The 16,665-nt window shown below is 34.1% G+C and overlaps 1 protein-coding gene across 2 annotated transcripts; it reads right to left on the bottom strand.

Moving 5' to 3' along the window:
• Nucleotides 1–1,924: 1,924 nt before the first annotated feature.
• LOC140770285 (SEC14 cytosolic factor-like) lies at nucleotides 1,925–15,982 on the bottom strand. 2 transcript variants are annotated; one of them, XM_073111383.1, is made up of 11 exons: nucleotides 15,736–15,982; nucleotides 15,588–15,616; nucleotides 13,500–13,583; nucleotides 13,321–13,374; nucleotides 12,736–12,813; nucleotides 10,393–10,446; nucleotides 8,454–8,513; nucleotides 8,281–8,376; nucleotides 6,598–6,699; nucleotides 6,388–6,468; nucleotides 1,925–2,619 (listed from the first exon to the last, which is right to left on the bottom strand). In XM_073111383.1, exons 1-11 carry the CDS (start codon nucleotides 15,788–15,790, stop codon nucleotides 2,302–2,304), a joined length of 1,011 nt encoding a protein of 336 aa, XP_072967484.1. In that variant the 5' UTR covers nucleotides 15,791–15,982; the 3' UTR covers nucleotides 1,925–2,301. The 2 variants fall into 2 exon arrangements, with proteins under 2 accessions (XP_072967484.1, XP_072967485.1); XM_073111384.1 differs by lacking the exons at nucleotides 15,588–15,616; nucleotides 15,736–15,982 and adding an exon at nucleotides 13,987–14,148.
• Between the last annotated feature and the right edge of the window lie 683 nt (nucleotides 15,983–16,665).

Here is a 16,665-nt window from a genome sequence, read left to right as displayed (position 1 = left end):
ATACAGGTGGTTGATACGGCCGATATGGCCGATATAGCCGATACATATCATTTTTCCGGACGACCGATCCCAATCCCGATACCGATTTTTGGAACCTTGATGCATACCTTGCCTAATTATAAATCTCACATTTTTTAGAGAGTGTATATAATTTATATAAGTGATTCGTGAGAATTTCTCACTATTGTTAATGCGTATCTTACCTAATTTTAAAGCGCACATTTATATAGGCAGTGCGTATAATTTACTTACATGATGCGTGATGCGTAAGACTTTTTCATCGTTTTCAATGCACAACTTGCCTAATTTTACAACAAACTTTATATAGGTTGTGCACATATTAATTTTAATTAGCGGTAGCTCTACAAAATTAGAGTAGTGAAAATATTGACAGAATAATATACAAACATTAGCAATATTTCCAATAGGTGATACAACTTTTTTGAGCAAAATTAAATAGTCACCAAAATATTATGTTAATTACACAAAATGTATATCATGTACTTGATAATACAAAATATTAAAATGTCACTATGTCAATCCTCGAACACGCGTAGTTTGGCTGCAACTTATTTTGCAACTTATTTTGTTATGTCTATTTCCATAACAAATTGAACATTTATTTTTATTTTTTCTTATTGCTATCTGCCTGAGCCTCGCAAGTGATAGCTGCCTCTATTTTTGTCTATGTTGAAACTTCACCTTTACTATAGGAGCAAAATTGGATGATTAGGAGTATCACCTCTAGGCCAAATTCTTTTGATGTAGTAATCAATACCTAATTATAATAAGTGCTTTTAAATAAATTTGCAATGAACTATTTATTACAATAATCATATTTTTAAATTGACCTGAATGTATTATATGTGAATTTCCTCTTTTCTAGATTGACTATATAAATCTTTTCAATATCTATAACTTAAAATTTAAATATTTTGATAGCTTTATTACATATTGTCTTCCCCTTTCTCTTACATTCATGATTATTTTCTATTAGCATAATATTTATTTTTGTTGCAATATATAGCACTTTCAAAAATATACTGCTACTTTTTTTCTAGTTTTCTCGACCATATATTGTATATGTCTTTCTACGCATCTCGTATGTAATATATGTGTATTTCATTACAAAAAGATGTATATCTCATATATAAAATAACATATTTAGTTCCAAGATCCCAAACTTTCTATATTAAAAATAAGAGTGTTTTTATATAAATTAATAGCCTCGTATAGACACAACATAGTACGCACTATATATAATATACATCGATGACATTTAGAATCTATGTACTTACATTGTATGTGATCTCTAGATTGTCTTTGAGAATACTTCAATCACCAACGAATAAGACGAGGAAGATGTATAGTGAACAAGATAAGAGAGATATTAAATGAATAAACTATCTTCTAGAATTGCCAAATGAGAATATTTTAGATGATAAAGAGTAATTGAATTGTTATTGATGAAAATAGTAGATGAAAAATGACAAAAGAATGAGAGGAGAAAGATAGAAGAAGGAAAGAAGACAAAAAATGGAATGGAGTAGGTATCTAGGAAATCATGAAGATACAAAAGTCTTTTTTTAGTATGTTAGGCCTAAATTAGTAAATAAGGTAATGAGATAATTTTGTGGGTATTAGTTATGTTATTTTAACATACTATAATTTTTTTTTTAATTTGTTAGAGCTAAATTAGTAAAAAAGACCTAAAATTGTAATTCGATAATGAGGAGCTTATTTCTACCTGTTAAAAAAGTCAGTTTTTTACTACAAACCTTGTAAATCAAACCCAAAACTCCATAAATATATAGAAGAAAGAGAGTTTGGAGAGAGGCAGATGCAAAGGTCTTCCAGTAGCCATGCAAGTAGTAGTAGAAGACATTGAGATAAATTTGAAATATTCAGGTCAGAGAGAAAAAAATTCAACTAGTACTACCCTCTATGACATCTGAATATTTTTATTCATTTCATCAGAAAGAGTAGTTCATGAGTACACGGTATACTTCAATTTGCATATGGTGGTACAGGACTTCTAAAAGCTTTACTAATATCATATAAGATACACTAATTTCAAAATTCCCCACAACTGTTGGCTTTTACAGGCCTCTATTGCCCTCTTCAAGTATTTCCAATTCAGCTTGCTTTGAGGAATTGTAATTACTTGCTGCTATACCCCAAATATCTTTGAGGGTCAAATCAACAACAAAGAAAGTAACTGATTTATGGCATATTTAATCGCCTCAGCAAATCCAAAACTATCATTGCTGCAGTTTCAGATATCTCCTAATCAACTGCTTCTCATGCTCTATCAATCTTAAGGCCGTTAATGGAGTGGGTTAGCCCGTTGCTGTCCCCAATCTTGTGGAACTCGGACTCTATGGTCTTAACAATCATCCTGTCCTCTGGGTCTGGTTCAGGCACATCGACATGGAAGGATCCTTGTTTCAGGGGTACAATGAAATCTTGGCTTGATGCTTGCTGCTTGATGTAGTTGTATAGTTGTTGGTGGAAAGGGTGGTCAAAGGAGAAGCAATCAGCAGCTCCATTAGATGAATGCCGAGACGAACCCGAACCCTCTTTTTTGCAGAAATGGGGGAGGGATGAATAGTCCATAATCTATATATGGCAACCAACATATGTTATTATGATGCAAGATATAGAAGACAGTAAGGATGAAACATAAAGAGGATAACTAATTAAAAAGTTACCATCCTTGAGGAGGTACAGCATGTCATGGTCAGGCAAAATAAGTAAAATTATATGAAAGATCTTTATGGTTTGACTTCACATCTCCACACAAGAGAACTAAATATTACAGCAGGCTACACCAGATGATTAGCATTATGGTGAAGCTTAAACAATATTCACATCCTAAGTTCCTAACATGACAAGGCAACCATATACGAACTATGGGCAGCTGAGATAAGTGGAAACCTAAAGTAAAGCACTTCAATACTTACATCAGTACTAGATTGCTTGCGCATGCCACATGCAACATCTTACTGGTAAATATTAGATGCAATAAAAAGTTTCCAAGTATGGTTTTCAGTTTTCTGTTCCAACATTCAGATCGTTTCTGTTGATTTGAAATTGTGCACCTTATTTGCAGTTTTCCTATGTGGACTGAACAAAAAGATATAAAATCAAGGTAAAATTAGGGTGTTTTACTTGCAGCACAGTGAGTACCTGAGCAATAAGTATATAGCTTCCAACAGATTGTATGCCACTTTGCCAAATATGACAATATCAATATATAGTAGGGACTTCCCTGGGCACAACTAACTTGATTGCGCCCAGTGCTAAATTTAAATATTTAATTAATAACTCACTTAATCTAGAAAACAAAATTTACTGCAAAAAAGATCGAAATTTCTTGAGAGACATTTTAACCTTTAATAAATTAAGCAGTTAACAGATGGTAAGACTGGACAGAAAATTGCCTATAATTTAAGAATAGAAGTAAACAAATGTCTGGAAACAGTATGTCAATGAGAAACTTAAGACTATGTATGTCTTGATTGTCCCAGACCAGATGGAGCCTCACGTATGCAAACAGAATATTACTATTAAACTTGATCTTAAAGCATATATTTTCCTAAACAGGTGAAGAATGTACATCATTAGTATGACTGGCTGAAAAAGTAACCAACAGAAACTTAAGACTATGTATGTCTTGATTGTCCCAGACCAGATGGAGCCTCACGTATGCAAACAGAATATTACTATTAAACTTGATCTTAAAGCATATATTTTCCTAAACAGGTGAAGAATGTACATCATTAGTATGACTGGCTGAAAAAGTAACCAACAAAAAGGTTTTCTCCAGGGAACATTAAATTTTTTCTCATTTATAATAGTTGAAAAAGAATAAAGGTTATCTTTGTTGGTGCAAATACGTTCATTGGCTTCCTAAATACAGAATTCCATTCATTTGTTATTATTTTCTTTCCGATATCATATCCACAATAATGTCAGTGTGCCTAGTTTCAATCTTTTCATAGTTCATTTAAAGCACAAAGAAAAGATAGTTATAGCTAGGGGTGGCAAATATTGACCCAACCCGATAACCTAATACGATAACCTGGCTCTTAATCGGGTTTGGGATTAGTCTAATTGGGTTCGAGTCGTAAATATTTCAACCAGCCTAACCCAATTAATAATCGAGTCGTCTTCGGATTTATACTAGTAACCCATTTCAACCCGTTTAAGTAACGGGTCGAGTCAGGTCGAGTCAACCCACCAACCCGCAACCCGCTAATATATATAAACAAAACTTCTAACCTACCTTACTCTATCTCACACTATCACCATCTCACCCAACTGCCTCTACCAAATCGCAATCAACCCTCATCCTTTCCCCTCCATTGTCTACCTCTCACTCCACAATCGACAAGCCCCTCCCCAACACTACCTCACTCTCCTCTTCGGCGACATACCGCTCTCCTCTCCTCCCTCTCACTCCCCTTTTCCCTCCTCTCTGCTATCTTTCACAATCCTCTTCGGCGGTTCATACAAAAAAAAATCCTCCTCTCCGACGATATCCCCACCCTCCCCTCCTCCCTCTGCTACTTTTCACTCTCCTCCGACCGCCTCTCTAGCCGCACAAACTGGATCCTTCCTTGCCTCGTCTTTCTTGGCAGATTTGGAGATCTAGGGGACTAGAGGAGCAACCTCCTCTCCGGCGTCATCCCAGCCCTCCCTATCTCTCAGTCTCCATCTCCGTCTCCGACCGCATCGACCGCCTCATCTTCCTCGACAAATCCGGAGCTCGCCAATACGGGAGCTAGAGTTGGGACTCCATCGCCGTGGAGGTCTACTCCTGGAGCCTTGCCACCGCTTCGCCAATGCCTCCATCGCCGGATGCCGAGCTAATTGAATTTTTTTTTTTACTAAATATTGCCATAATATTGTAAATTTGTTGGATTTGGATTTGTGTAATTGTGTGATTTATTAATTTTTTTGTTAGTTTGGTTAGTAATCTTATAAACTGGTGAGGTGTTAATGGGTGATTTGTGTTGTGCTAATGGGTGATTAATCATGTGTGTGAAGAGGTTAATCTTGTCATGTGTGAAGTGTAAACAGATTAATCGTGTCGTGTGTTGTGTAAATGGGTTAAATGTCTTGTATAAAAAATATAATTTGTTTATTAAATGGGTCGTGTTGTGTTACCTATTTGATAAACGGGTCATGTTTGTATTTAGAAAATTTGGCATGTTTAATAAACGAGTCGTATTCATATTTATAGTATCTTGACCCGATCGGAACCCGACTAACCAGACCCAATTGCCACCCTTAGTTGTAACAAGTCATCTAGAAAACTAGTGGAAAAATTAGTAGCCTACAGAAATAAAAAAAATCAACCACAAAAAAGTTAGCATTTCTTAATTGGATGTGCTTGATTGACAAGTAAAAGAAGCATCACTTTTTCACTATACGTGCAGTTTTAGGCATGGACACCTAGAATATCGTGGTTCTGTTTGACACTGATGCCCTTAGTACATTTGATGCCAGGAAAGAGTTCATCTTTCTGTAGAATCTTTTAGGTCAACTCTCAGCTCTACACATATAGGTCATTGTGTAGTATATAGCTAAAAAACACCCACCCTGTTCTTAAAAGATAAAAGGAGTTATATAACATTATAGTCAATTCCTGGAGCAAATTGAATGTATTTGATCCTTCTACTTGGGGACAGCTTATGGTAAGAGTGTAGTTATTCTATATAATACATTCTGTTCAGTTAAACTAATGCTGGAACATTCCAAAGAAGAAATACTAAATTACACTTTCACCCCATAGACTATAATCTGATATCTCATTGCACTTTTGAAGAGTAAAAGTACAATTTGCCCTTTATACTGTTGAAAGCATAACTTGCAGAGATGGTGTTTTACATATTTCAGGGGATAGATTGTACTCTTTTGTATTTCAGGGGTATATATATGATATTTGGCTCATAGTTCAAGGGGATGAAGAGCCATAAAGAAATTGTCTTTTATTTACTTGGGAGTAACTAAAAAGGGTAGCGCATGACTAAAAACCACTGCTTAATGTGAACACAACCGGTAATAAAGGTAGTTGAGAGTTTGAAGATTCAATCCAAGGAAAGCAATCACCTTATTTATATGTCTCTCTTATTTTGAATTTACTTATGTTCTTTAATATTCATATGCTTCGATTTTTTCCATGCAGCACGGGTTTTTGTAACTTTCCTCTTTTTAGTATGTGGAAGGGAAATTTTGGGTACTTTTTATCCTTTGAATGCTTGGAGGAGATCTCACCTTGCTTATCCTTATCCATGTTTTCTTCTATTTAAAGTTTAGATATCATTTAAGCCAAATTCAAATCCACAATGTCCTCAATATCAGAAAAACTCAGAAAGTTACCTTCAACAACTCATCTCTACCACAGCCTTGCAAGACTTGCACTTTCCTTCGTGTCCTTTCTTGCAAAAGAGGCTTCACAACCTGGTCAACCAATTGGAGAACACTATCAGTGCAAGGAAAAAAAAAAAAAAGATCTACAGCTAGAGAGTATGGATTACCTTTATTATGACAAAAGAAGCCATGCAAAGTGAAACTAGAATACGTTGTTACCTTCCAACACGCAGAAAATATGTATGGGGCATTAACAATGTAATATATGTCTGTCTTCTCTGGATAATTCAGGTCATCAACTGTAGATATTGCAGTCAGTAACTGCAAAAGATAGGCATAGAAAATAAAGGTTATGATTTCTGCACCAGCAACATGGTTTTACATAGAGCAAAACTATAGGTTAGCTGATTACAAACTTTAATCCCAAACCAACAAAAGAATGAAGCATGTTTGAACTGAAAGTAAATGAACCACAAGTAATGGGAAATAAAGAGAAAAAAGAGCACCAGCTGAACCATGACTTGTAGGTAATTAGAAAGCTACAAATAGCATGTGTGTCATTCATTGACATGTCGTATAAGTCAGAAAGGCCTAACAAAGACATACTTGATTTAAAAAGTAACTAATCTGGACTATTTGCAGAAAAAAGCCTTTGAGTTTTAGTAATTACAAGATTTGGCTGTTGAAACTGAATATGTTCATATTTTATAGTAAATACATATTTTTTTATAATGAAATGAATTTACATAAGATATGCACACAAGGGCCTATTTTTGCTATTTAAAAATTATAAGGTTTTTTTATGTGAATGACCCAACTAATCCAGCACAGATAGGAAACCAGCATGAACATTTCCACTAGTTTTGATTTTTTTTCATTATTGAATTATCGTCAATAATGATGTGTTCAATCAGATTATGTTTTAAACATCATGTTTCAACTTCAGTATTGCTATATTTTTAACAATATAGGTCTTTTGCAATATTATCTAGAGAAAGAAGACGATAATGTAACCTTTAATAGTTATAACAATAAGCCACTAGTTCTGTTTTTACTTTTAAGTACTTTGCAAATCCATATTTGGTGTATATGGATCCTTCTATTCCATTCAGCTCTACTTAATGCATAGCTTTTTGTTACCATTAAATGCTATCATTTTGCCTCTTTCTCAAGGCAACTATTTTAGTAAAATGCTCCTCTCTTTAATGTATGATGTTGTCGATGAATTATCATGCTGGCCAGCATGGGGCATTGTAGGGACCCCTCTTGACATCTCCTAGAAGCAGTCCACCATTGTGGATCAATATTGAGGCATGAAATACAATGCTATAAGATCTGTTGATAGGCATGCCACATTTATGGCAAGCTTCGATGCAGTCACCTCTGGCTCTGAACATCTCCATAGTTCAAAACATCTTACCATTAAGAAGGTTTGAACATCCCAATAGAGATTGCATACCATGCCATGAAGGAGAAGTCATTCCCTTCAAGTAAAAGGTACCACAGGAGGAAAACAAAGACTAAAAGTACTTTCTGATAACCAAATGCCCCCGGTAGACTAGGGCTATTCTCAGGATCAAGTTGAATGGAGGGAAAGGATCCGTGCAGTTTATCAGGACACAGGCTTCTCGTACTTTTTGTTCCATCAATAGCTATAAGCACAATAAAGTGATAGAGAATGACATAGTTATTCACTTTTACTGACTGGGGGACTGACAGGACTGTCATTTATGTCAAAGCAATTTTCAACTTTAGAATTGTAAATAAAAAAACATGTAAATTAAAAATGGACAATTTGCACATTTGATCCCAACAACAGCAACTTATCTGAAGTACCATTGGCTTCCTACAAAACACTGGAAAACAGAAAATAAAATTGCTTTACCATTATCAACAACATACCTTTATTTGGCTCATTGCAGAAAGCTTTAGACCAGACATGTCCAAGACTTTCAGGCAGGTGCCTATATATCGCCCATATTTCTTTGTCGCAGCAGGCTAGAAAAGGACATGAAAGTTTATAAGAAAGAAGGTGCAGAAGCTTAAATCACCCTAATGTGTTGATTGTTACTTACCAGAATTACACGATCACGGTACTCATTAATCTGAATGTGTGATTGAATATAGTAGTGGACCTAAGCAAGTAAAATGCAAGTTAGTAAAGCAGGAAGATATGGGGCATCATAACAGCTGTTTATTAAAATTGTCAACTTCTTTTCAGCTGGAAAATATGATTGCTATATGCAAATCAGTTATCACGAAATAAATTAAAGCTTAAGTTGTTAAAGAATGATGATTTTTATCTTTAAATTCTAACTCTATGATTGAGAAACAGAAGGATTTTAACTTATGGTTCTTGATACAATATACAAGTATACATGAAGCATGCGTATGCTTCGCTTACATTTTTTAAATTCCAATCAAATAATAAGTTTTCAACAATATAAAATTATGCCAACTATGCTCTATAATCACAGCATTAAAGTTCAAAGACCTAAATAAAAATCTTTTTTTTCTAGAAAAATGGAAAATAACCGAGGAAACACTTCTTTTGGAGTTCGATATGTTCATGTAAGATATGGATTCTTATAATCATGGTGGATCTCGCTTTCGGCCGATCCTGATACGGATCAGCCGAAATGGATTGGGATTGGCCACTTAACTTGAAACAAGTGTACTGATTAGTTTCAGTCTAGTATTAGCTAGTTTTGGCCATCCTAGCTAGATCGGGATCGGTCATATTGGTCAAAGTTGGCCAAAATAGTTCTTTTTAAAGGATTTAGGTTGGCTCTTGTTAGAATACAAACTATGAAAACTATTATTCTCTGACAGTTTAAGCTTTTAGATTAACTAATGAGTTAGCATAGTATCAAGAGTCAGGTCTTAGGTTCGAATCCTATTAGGCATATATGTTATCTAAAATATAAAATCTCCACTCATTTAATTCAAGTCCATTTCTTGGACCCATTAAAATGTCTTAAACTCAAAATGAGGGAATTGCCAAACTGTAAAATATAAAATTATCATTCTCTAATAGCTTAAGTTTTTATTAGATCTAAAATTGATTGACCTAGAGGGACATCAGTAATTGATGCCCCCAAATTATATTTTTTTCAAATTTTCATCTTTTACTCACACACATACTCCTCTAATCCCTCGTGCTACATCAAGCTCATCTGGCAAACTTCACCGACTACTTTGCACTCTAGTGAACTCAGGTGAGTTATTTCTCTTTTGTTTTCTTCATTTCTCGTCTCTTTCTCTCTTTTTTTCTCACTCTTTTAACTCCCCCCTGTTTACTGTTGCAGAACAACAATAAGAGAGAGAGTGTGTGCGTTTGTGTGATACTTCATTTCTCTCGTAAATTCATACTCTTTCCATATTTCCTATTACATGTTAAGTAATTAGCTCCGTGAATTCCCATTATGCTGATAAATTTATCTGTTAAAGTAAATCGAGGTCCAAAATAAGAAATTTCCTTTTTCTTGTAGAAACCATCTTTGTTTACCTTAGTTGTTGTAATCTTTTCAAAAAGAATTAAAACAAAACAAGTATCCATAAGCTATGAAGAAGCAGAAAGAGATAATCATATTGATTCTACCATTGAAAAGAGCATTCACCAACCAATTGACTTAGAATATATCAATCATTTAGATGAAAAATTTTGTTCACACAAACAGTTCTTAAAAACAAGGTATGCCCAAAATGCTACAAGAACACACAGCTCAAACTTAAAAAATTGAGGGCATCAACTAGTTGCTCAATATAGTGACATACTGCCTAAGAGGCACTATTTTACATGTTACTAGAAGAGAAAATAATATGGAATAGTCGAATGGATGGAAGCTGTAGAACTAGTGCACTCCTGCTCAATACAAACTACTCAAAAGCTGAAAAAAACATTCCAAATCATTTGCTTGCACTTAAATGATAAATTTCTATATTTCACCAAATATCTTATAGCTGGTAAATAATTTGAATATTCAAAGAATGTAAAACCATAGTGGCACTTACTGATGCTTTGTCATATGTACTGAGTCCAACACCAATTGCAAAAACAGGAATTCCCTGTTGGAGACAAAAAGAACATAACAAAGTCATAAAAGCAGCTTTTCTTGACTTTGTTCTATTTTCTACAAAGTCTATTTTCTACTAAGCATTGTCTTATTTCAGACACACTGCTGCCGACCTCTTAGCATGAATCAGAATGACTCTGTAGCCAAATAGGCCCATATTGGACACGCTAATACAGATCAGCAAAAGTTGCCATGACATTGGATAGGCAGGATTTGATACCCTCAATATACTGATATCAAGTCAGGTAACTACTACAGGCACAGATCCCACAGTTGGTACAGTTATTGTTCCTAATAAAATATATCAACATAAATGCAGACAAGAACGCTTACTAAATTATAGATTGCCTCTCAAATAGAAAAGGAACTCAATGCAGAAACAATGAAACATATAGTGAATTTGAAGGGCATATCATAAGATAGAGAAACATAACATCTTTAAAAAATTAGAAATTTTCTTTGTAGTGAAGAATCTGAAGATAATATGCAAGCATTGAAGGAGAAAGAAACAAACTAATATCAGGAGAACTAGTTACTCTATAATCAACAACAAAGGGGGGGGTAGTAGGATCTATTAATTAAATAATAAATTATATGCAAAAACTGAGGCTCCATCTAAAATCTGCTAAAATTTCTGAAGTTGAGAAGGGAAGGGTTATATGGTCCCCACTAGCTATATGTGTTCTGCCGGTGTCAACAATAGAACATTCTAGTAGTAAGTCTAGGTCATAATACTTCGTCTGTGGCTACAAGATGGAGGAGGCTCCATCTACAATTCGCTAAAATTTCTGAAGTCAAGAGGGGGAGGGTTATATGGTCCCCACTGGCTATATGTGGCTCTGTCGGTGTCAGCAATAGCATTATTTAGTAGTAAGTCTTGGTCATAATACTTTGTCTGAGGCTACTAAAGGGAAGAATCTAAGAAGGTCACAGGCTGAAGTTACACAACTGTGAAACAATATCCTCATTGTTACATGATTCTTTTCCAAAGAAGAATAAAATTACCTTACCAAACATCCCTAACATTCCGAATATTAGAGACACGCACAGAAACAGGTATTTACCAAGTCAATCTAATTTTGATATTTAAAACCATATCTAGGAAATACTCACTTTTTGGATTTATCGATCCGTGGAATCTTTTATATAGCACACTGAAATGAACTTTTTCAAAGTTCTGCCTGATCTTATTAAGAGGGTGTATAAATTAAAAAGTATGAACTGTAAGAAAGATACTTTAGAGGTTAATGCTGAAAAACCTTTATATAGTTTACTTTGTTTGCTTAACTCAACAAAATATTATGAGCCGTTTCACATTAAATCTTTCAACCATATCTGAGTTTATTTGGACATTATGTGCCATATGTTTGAAAATGATATCCACTGCTAGTGCAATTTAGGTATAATATATTTCGAGCTTTTAGTTTTAATTAATTTAATAGCTTTACAATGCAAAGAACTGTAATGCAGAGGAAGATGAAAATATGCTCATACCAACCATATGAACTACCAGCAACTCAAGTGAATAACATCTAACTTAACAGAAATTATCCAACCAACTGATACAGTGGTGCTCAAGAAAGATTTGGGTTAGCATAGTCAAACTACCCACAATACTCAAACTATAACTTATAACAAGAAATTTTTTAGGAAGTTTTAAGGAGGAAAAACAAATTCCCCGCTAATTACAAGATTCCTACTAAAATAAGCTAGACTCACTTGGAAGTGGTAAATGTGAAGCCCAGTAACAACCTGACGCAAAGCAGTGCCCTGTTGGGCACCTCGGACTGCTTAAATAAGTCTTCATGTTTCATGTCCTTATGGTCAAAGTTTGTTAGCACATTCTATAGGCAGATGTTTTATTGACATGTAATCATAAAGGTATAAAGAGAATGATTCTCTTAATATTTATTGATTTCATTTTCCTATCTTTCTACAGAAAAGGAATACTTCACGAAAATGGAGAAATATATGTGTTTTTCACCCAACTATTCTCTTTAGGATCACCTTATGCACCAATAATGAGAATGGTAATTCCCTGAAATAATGGATACATTTGTTAAAATTGGAGAAAATATGTTATAATACCAAACAGCAAGAAGTACCATCGTAGTCATAATGATTAGCATAGACACTGTATGTGCATGAAAAATTCTGACACAAGTTACTTATGAATGGAAAAAATTGCAGGCTATTCAATAAGTGAATAGTTTATTTGCAATACATATTAATATAGTATCTAAAAAACAGAAAAATTTAAGTATTAAATGTTTAGTTCTACCTCCTTTGAGTATCCTGATAATCCAATAAGTTGTGTGTCACGTACTGCTCTATATAAATCTTCTGGTATTATAGGTTTCTGCATTGACAACAGGATCATTAAAAAAAAGATACTCAAGGTCATCATATTGTTATTTATTAAGCCAATTAAGATTAACTAGCCTTAAAAGTGACACGCAGGTTGGGGTGATTTAAGATCCTGTATATCAAGCTCTAGATAGCATGAAATGATGAAAGTTAAATAAATTCTCTCTTTATCATACAATTTGGCTATTTCTATTTCTTCACTTGATGCAGAAACTTTATTCATCCTTAATAAGGTTTAAAGAATTTTCATTAGCAATAAATACTAATGAAAATGGATAGGGCCAGTCCAGTAATATTGGACATTTATACCTGCTAAATAAGAACAGTAAAATCATAATTGCAAAGCAGGAAAGATAATAAACCTTCCCTCCTAAAATTTAAAAAAAAAACAGCATTATATCTTTTATGAAAAACAGAATTCCGAAGTGTCAAAGTGCTCTATTAGTCCATTAAAAAAATCAAGGATAACATATATCATGTAGTGGAAAAGAATACTCACTGCCAATATATTTTCAATTTCATTTTGTATCCTCCAATTCAAACAGTCCACCAGCTGTGGCAATAATGAGAATAATGTTATTAGTAAAAGTTAACATCAAGTCATAACAGTATCGATTAAATAGGTTATTCTATTATGAATGAAGGATCCTATTATAACTAGCAAATATGTAGGATCACCATTTTATGAGCTTTAGCGACATTCCATTCTCTACCCTTAAGGAAGCGGACCAATGTTTCTGTTGGATAACCCTGGTGCATATTCTGCAAATGAAAGGGTAGCAATAAGGAACTGTGTTTTTCAATTCTACAGTCACAAAGATTAAAGTTTCAACTGCATGAGAAAAGGACTGCTAGTGCAACCATAGAAATTTTTAAAAGACAAAATAGAACAAGTTGAGCCAATCATAATACTGGCACATATAAAGCCTGCTAGTGCAAGGACAAGGCTTATATATTCAGTATCATGACATAAATAAAATCATTGCAAATCCCTAACATAATAACAAGTGAAATCAATAAAAGATCTTTAAATATTCCTTTGCCCCTTTCTTTTGTGGTCATTCAAGAAACACAGATGAGATATTCATTAGAAAAGCCTGAATAAGTGACTCATTATCTCATTGTCTTAATAATCAAATGTTACATGCTAGTAAGATTCTTTAACTTTATTTGGGATCATCCTTGTAATAATCTGAGATGTCTGTCACCATATTAGAGAAGTCCAGTAAGAATGTGAATCCATTAGAGCTGTAAAAGAAGAAGTTTCCCGCTCCCCATTTCAACAAGCTGACAAGCTTGAACTGATTTCTGTAATCTCAAACAGGGCTTCAACTTTCTTTGAAGGATGGGCAGTTCCAAGAATAACTGCATTCATCTACATCATCAGAAGACATTCGATTCAAAAATATGCATTACAACTGATCCTTCTTGTACTTGTGCTTTACACTCGTCTCCATAATGTTTGCTAGTTTATAAACACAACAAACAATAGAAATTTTCTTGAATCTTGACATTTTGTAAACAAACAAAATGCAAAAGTAAATATGTTCTGCAACCATGTCCACAATTGTTGGAACACTAACAAGATCTGGAATGACCACTGTCTCTGATGAATCTGGCATGCTGCAGAACTACTCTAAGAGATAAATCCAAGATCAACGAGAAGTTGGAAAAGGCTAAACTTTCTTCATTCTGTTATAGAAAGCTATAGATGGAACTTTACATTTTGATCTGACATGTTTATGTGAAAAATTAAAACCTAAAAGTAAATGGATGCATGTTGTTACAAATGTTAATTAAACCTAAAAAGCATGACCAATATAGGCAGAAACAGATATCACAAGTCATATATTGCACCTATTCATGTATCCTTTGAAAGTAAAGATAAAAAATAATCCACCTCTCTTTGTAGCCATGTCAACTTAGATTGGACTCTATTGACATAAATTAAGGCAAATACACATTTTATTAAAGTTAAAGTAGTAGACAGCAAAGAGAGAGAATTGCTAGACCATCTTTGAAGCTCCTCTACATTTCCATATAAAGGAAGAGCCATTAACTCTAAGACATAGAATAGAGAACCAAGTATGAGAATTCATAAAACATAATAAATAATAAATAAATAAAAAACATTAAGGTGGAGAAGAACTGAACTGGACTCCTAACTGGCAGGAATAGCAAACTGTGGAAGCAATGGAATTCACAAAATTCTTTTCCATCCCGTCATCAATAAATAGGGTGCCTTTACGACCACAGTCATAAACTACATCGGTACAAATGCAATCTAAAAGCTCTTTGTCTTAGTGATATAAGAAATCTTCAATTCCAACTCTAATACAAGAATCAAGGAGCATTCATCGGTGAAATCTCATAGAAATCACAGTTCCTACGCACGTAACCATGAAATTTAGAAAAGTCCCCAGGGATACTACAAGGCATTGCACTCTGTCATGATAATATCTAGATGAGCAGCAGAAAAAACATCCAAAAAAAAAAAAGAATAAATAGCTCAATTTCCATCAAAGCACATGATAACCACGTAGATCACTTCTTCATAACTCAATTCTGCACAATACTAACATCATCATATCACAGTACTGAAAAATCCATAAAGCAACCGATTGAACTGTAAGATCCGATCACATTCTCCACAAGTACTACAAGACTAAAATGACATCAAAATTCAAATCTTAACGCAAAAACAGGTAGACAATGCTCAATTCTATCAAAACCCACGAGATCTACGAAGTTAACAAAGATTCAAACCTGAAACGTGTTCTTCAGCCCGTCATCCTCTGCATCAATCAAATCAAACAACAAAGGGAGAATCCCAACAACATCAAAAACCAAACAAACCAAAATGCCAAAATGTAAAAATGTTCAGCGAAATTAGCGTCGCGTCTGGATCGGAGACCTTGGTCCATCATTATGGATAGCTGCTTGATCGCGTCCTGTGAGGCGTTCCCCATTCTTTCGAGGCCAGATTAGGAAGCGAAGTTCGAGCTGGATCTAGGGTTTGAGCTGAAATTTGAATTGGATATGGCGTTCTCGGGCGGATCAAAGGTGGAAGAAGGAGAGAGAGAGAGAGAGAGAGAGAGATGTGGCTTCCGAGATGTCTCCGCTCTTTCTCTCCTCTCCTCTCCTTTTAAGGCGACACTACATGACGGGGGAAATAGTTAACTAATAGTTAGTTGATTGGTTTAAAATAAGAAAAATTAAGCGAATCCCAAATCGCTTTTCTTTTTTCTTTTTTTTTAATCCAAATATCTAAATTTCTTTTTATTTTTGCAAACTAATCACTTCTATGTATATTATTTAATTTAATTCATGTATTTGTTTTATATTAAATATCCTTTTTCTTTCTAACTTTTTCTCACATAGAATACAAGAATATTTTTTATCAAAATATATTAAATATCCTGATTATCTACCGAGGGAGGTAGTCATTTTTATAAAAAATACCCCCAATAAAACGAGGAGTTAATTTACAATTATCTAAAATGTAGATGGTCTTTTTATCATAATAAAAAGTATTATATTTTTAATGGGATTTAGCGTTCATGATTCGTATCAGTGGTATGGACGTGATCAGATGATCACGTTGTTTAAAGTTTATTCCAATACCATGTATATGCTCTTAGTTATTATTTTATTTTCTCGACGATAGCATGGCATTATAAGCACAGTTTAAGGGATTACATAGAGTTATCTTTGCTGGAGTTATATAAATGCTGCATGTATGAAACTATCTACAATTTTGAGCAAACACCGCTGGTTAATAGCTATCAAATTTCTCATCAGATTATAATAAAAACTGTGTTTTGGTATCCACTCTAATTGAATG

This window comes from Typha angustifolia, chromosome 11 (genome assembly GCF_048772165.1).
Source record: "Typha angustifolia cultivar Huaian chromosome 11, ASM4877216v1, whole genome shotgun sequence".
Lineage (NCBI taxonomy): Eukaryota > Viridiplantae > Streptophyta > Magnoliopsida > Poales > Typhaceae > Typha > Typha angustifolia.
This window is presented reverse-complemented; position numbering and strand designations above follow the sequence as displayed.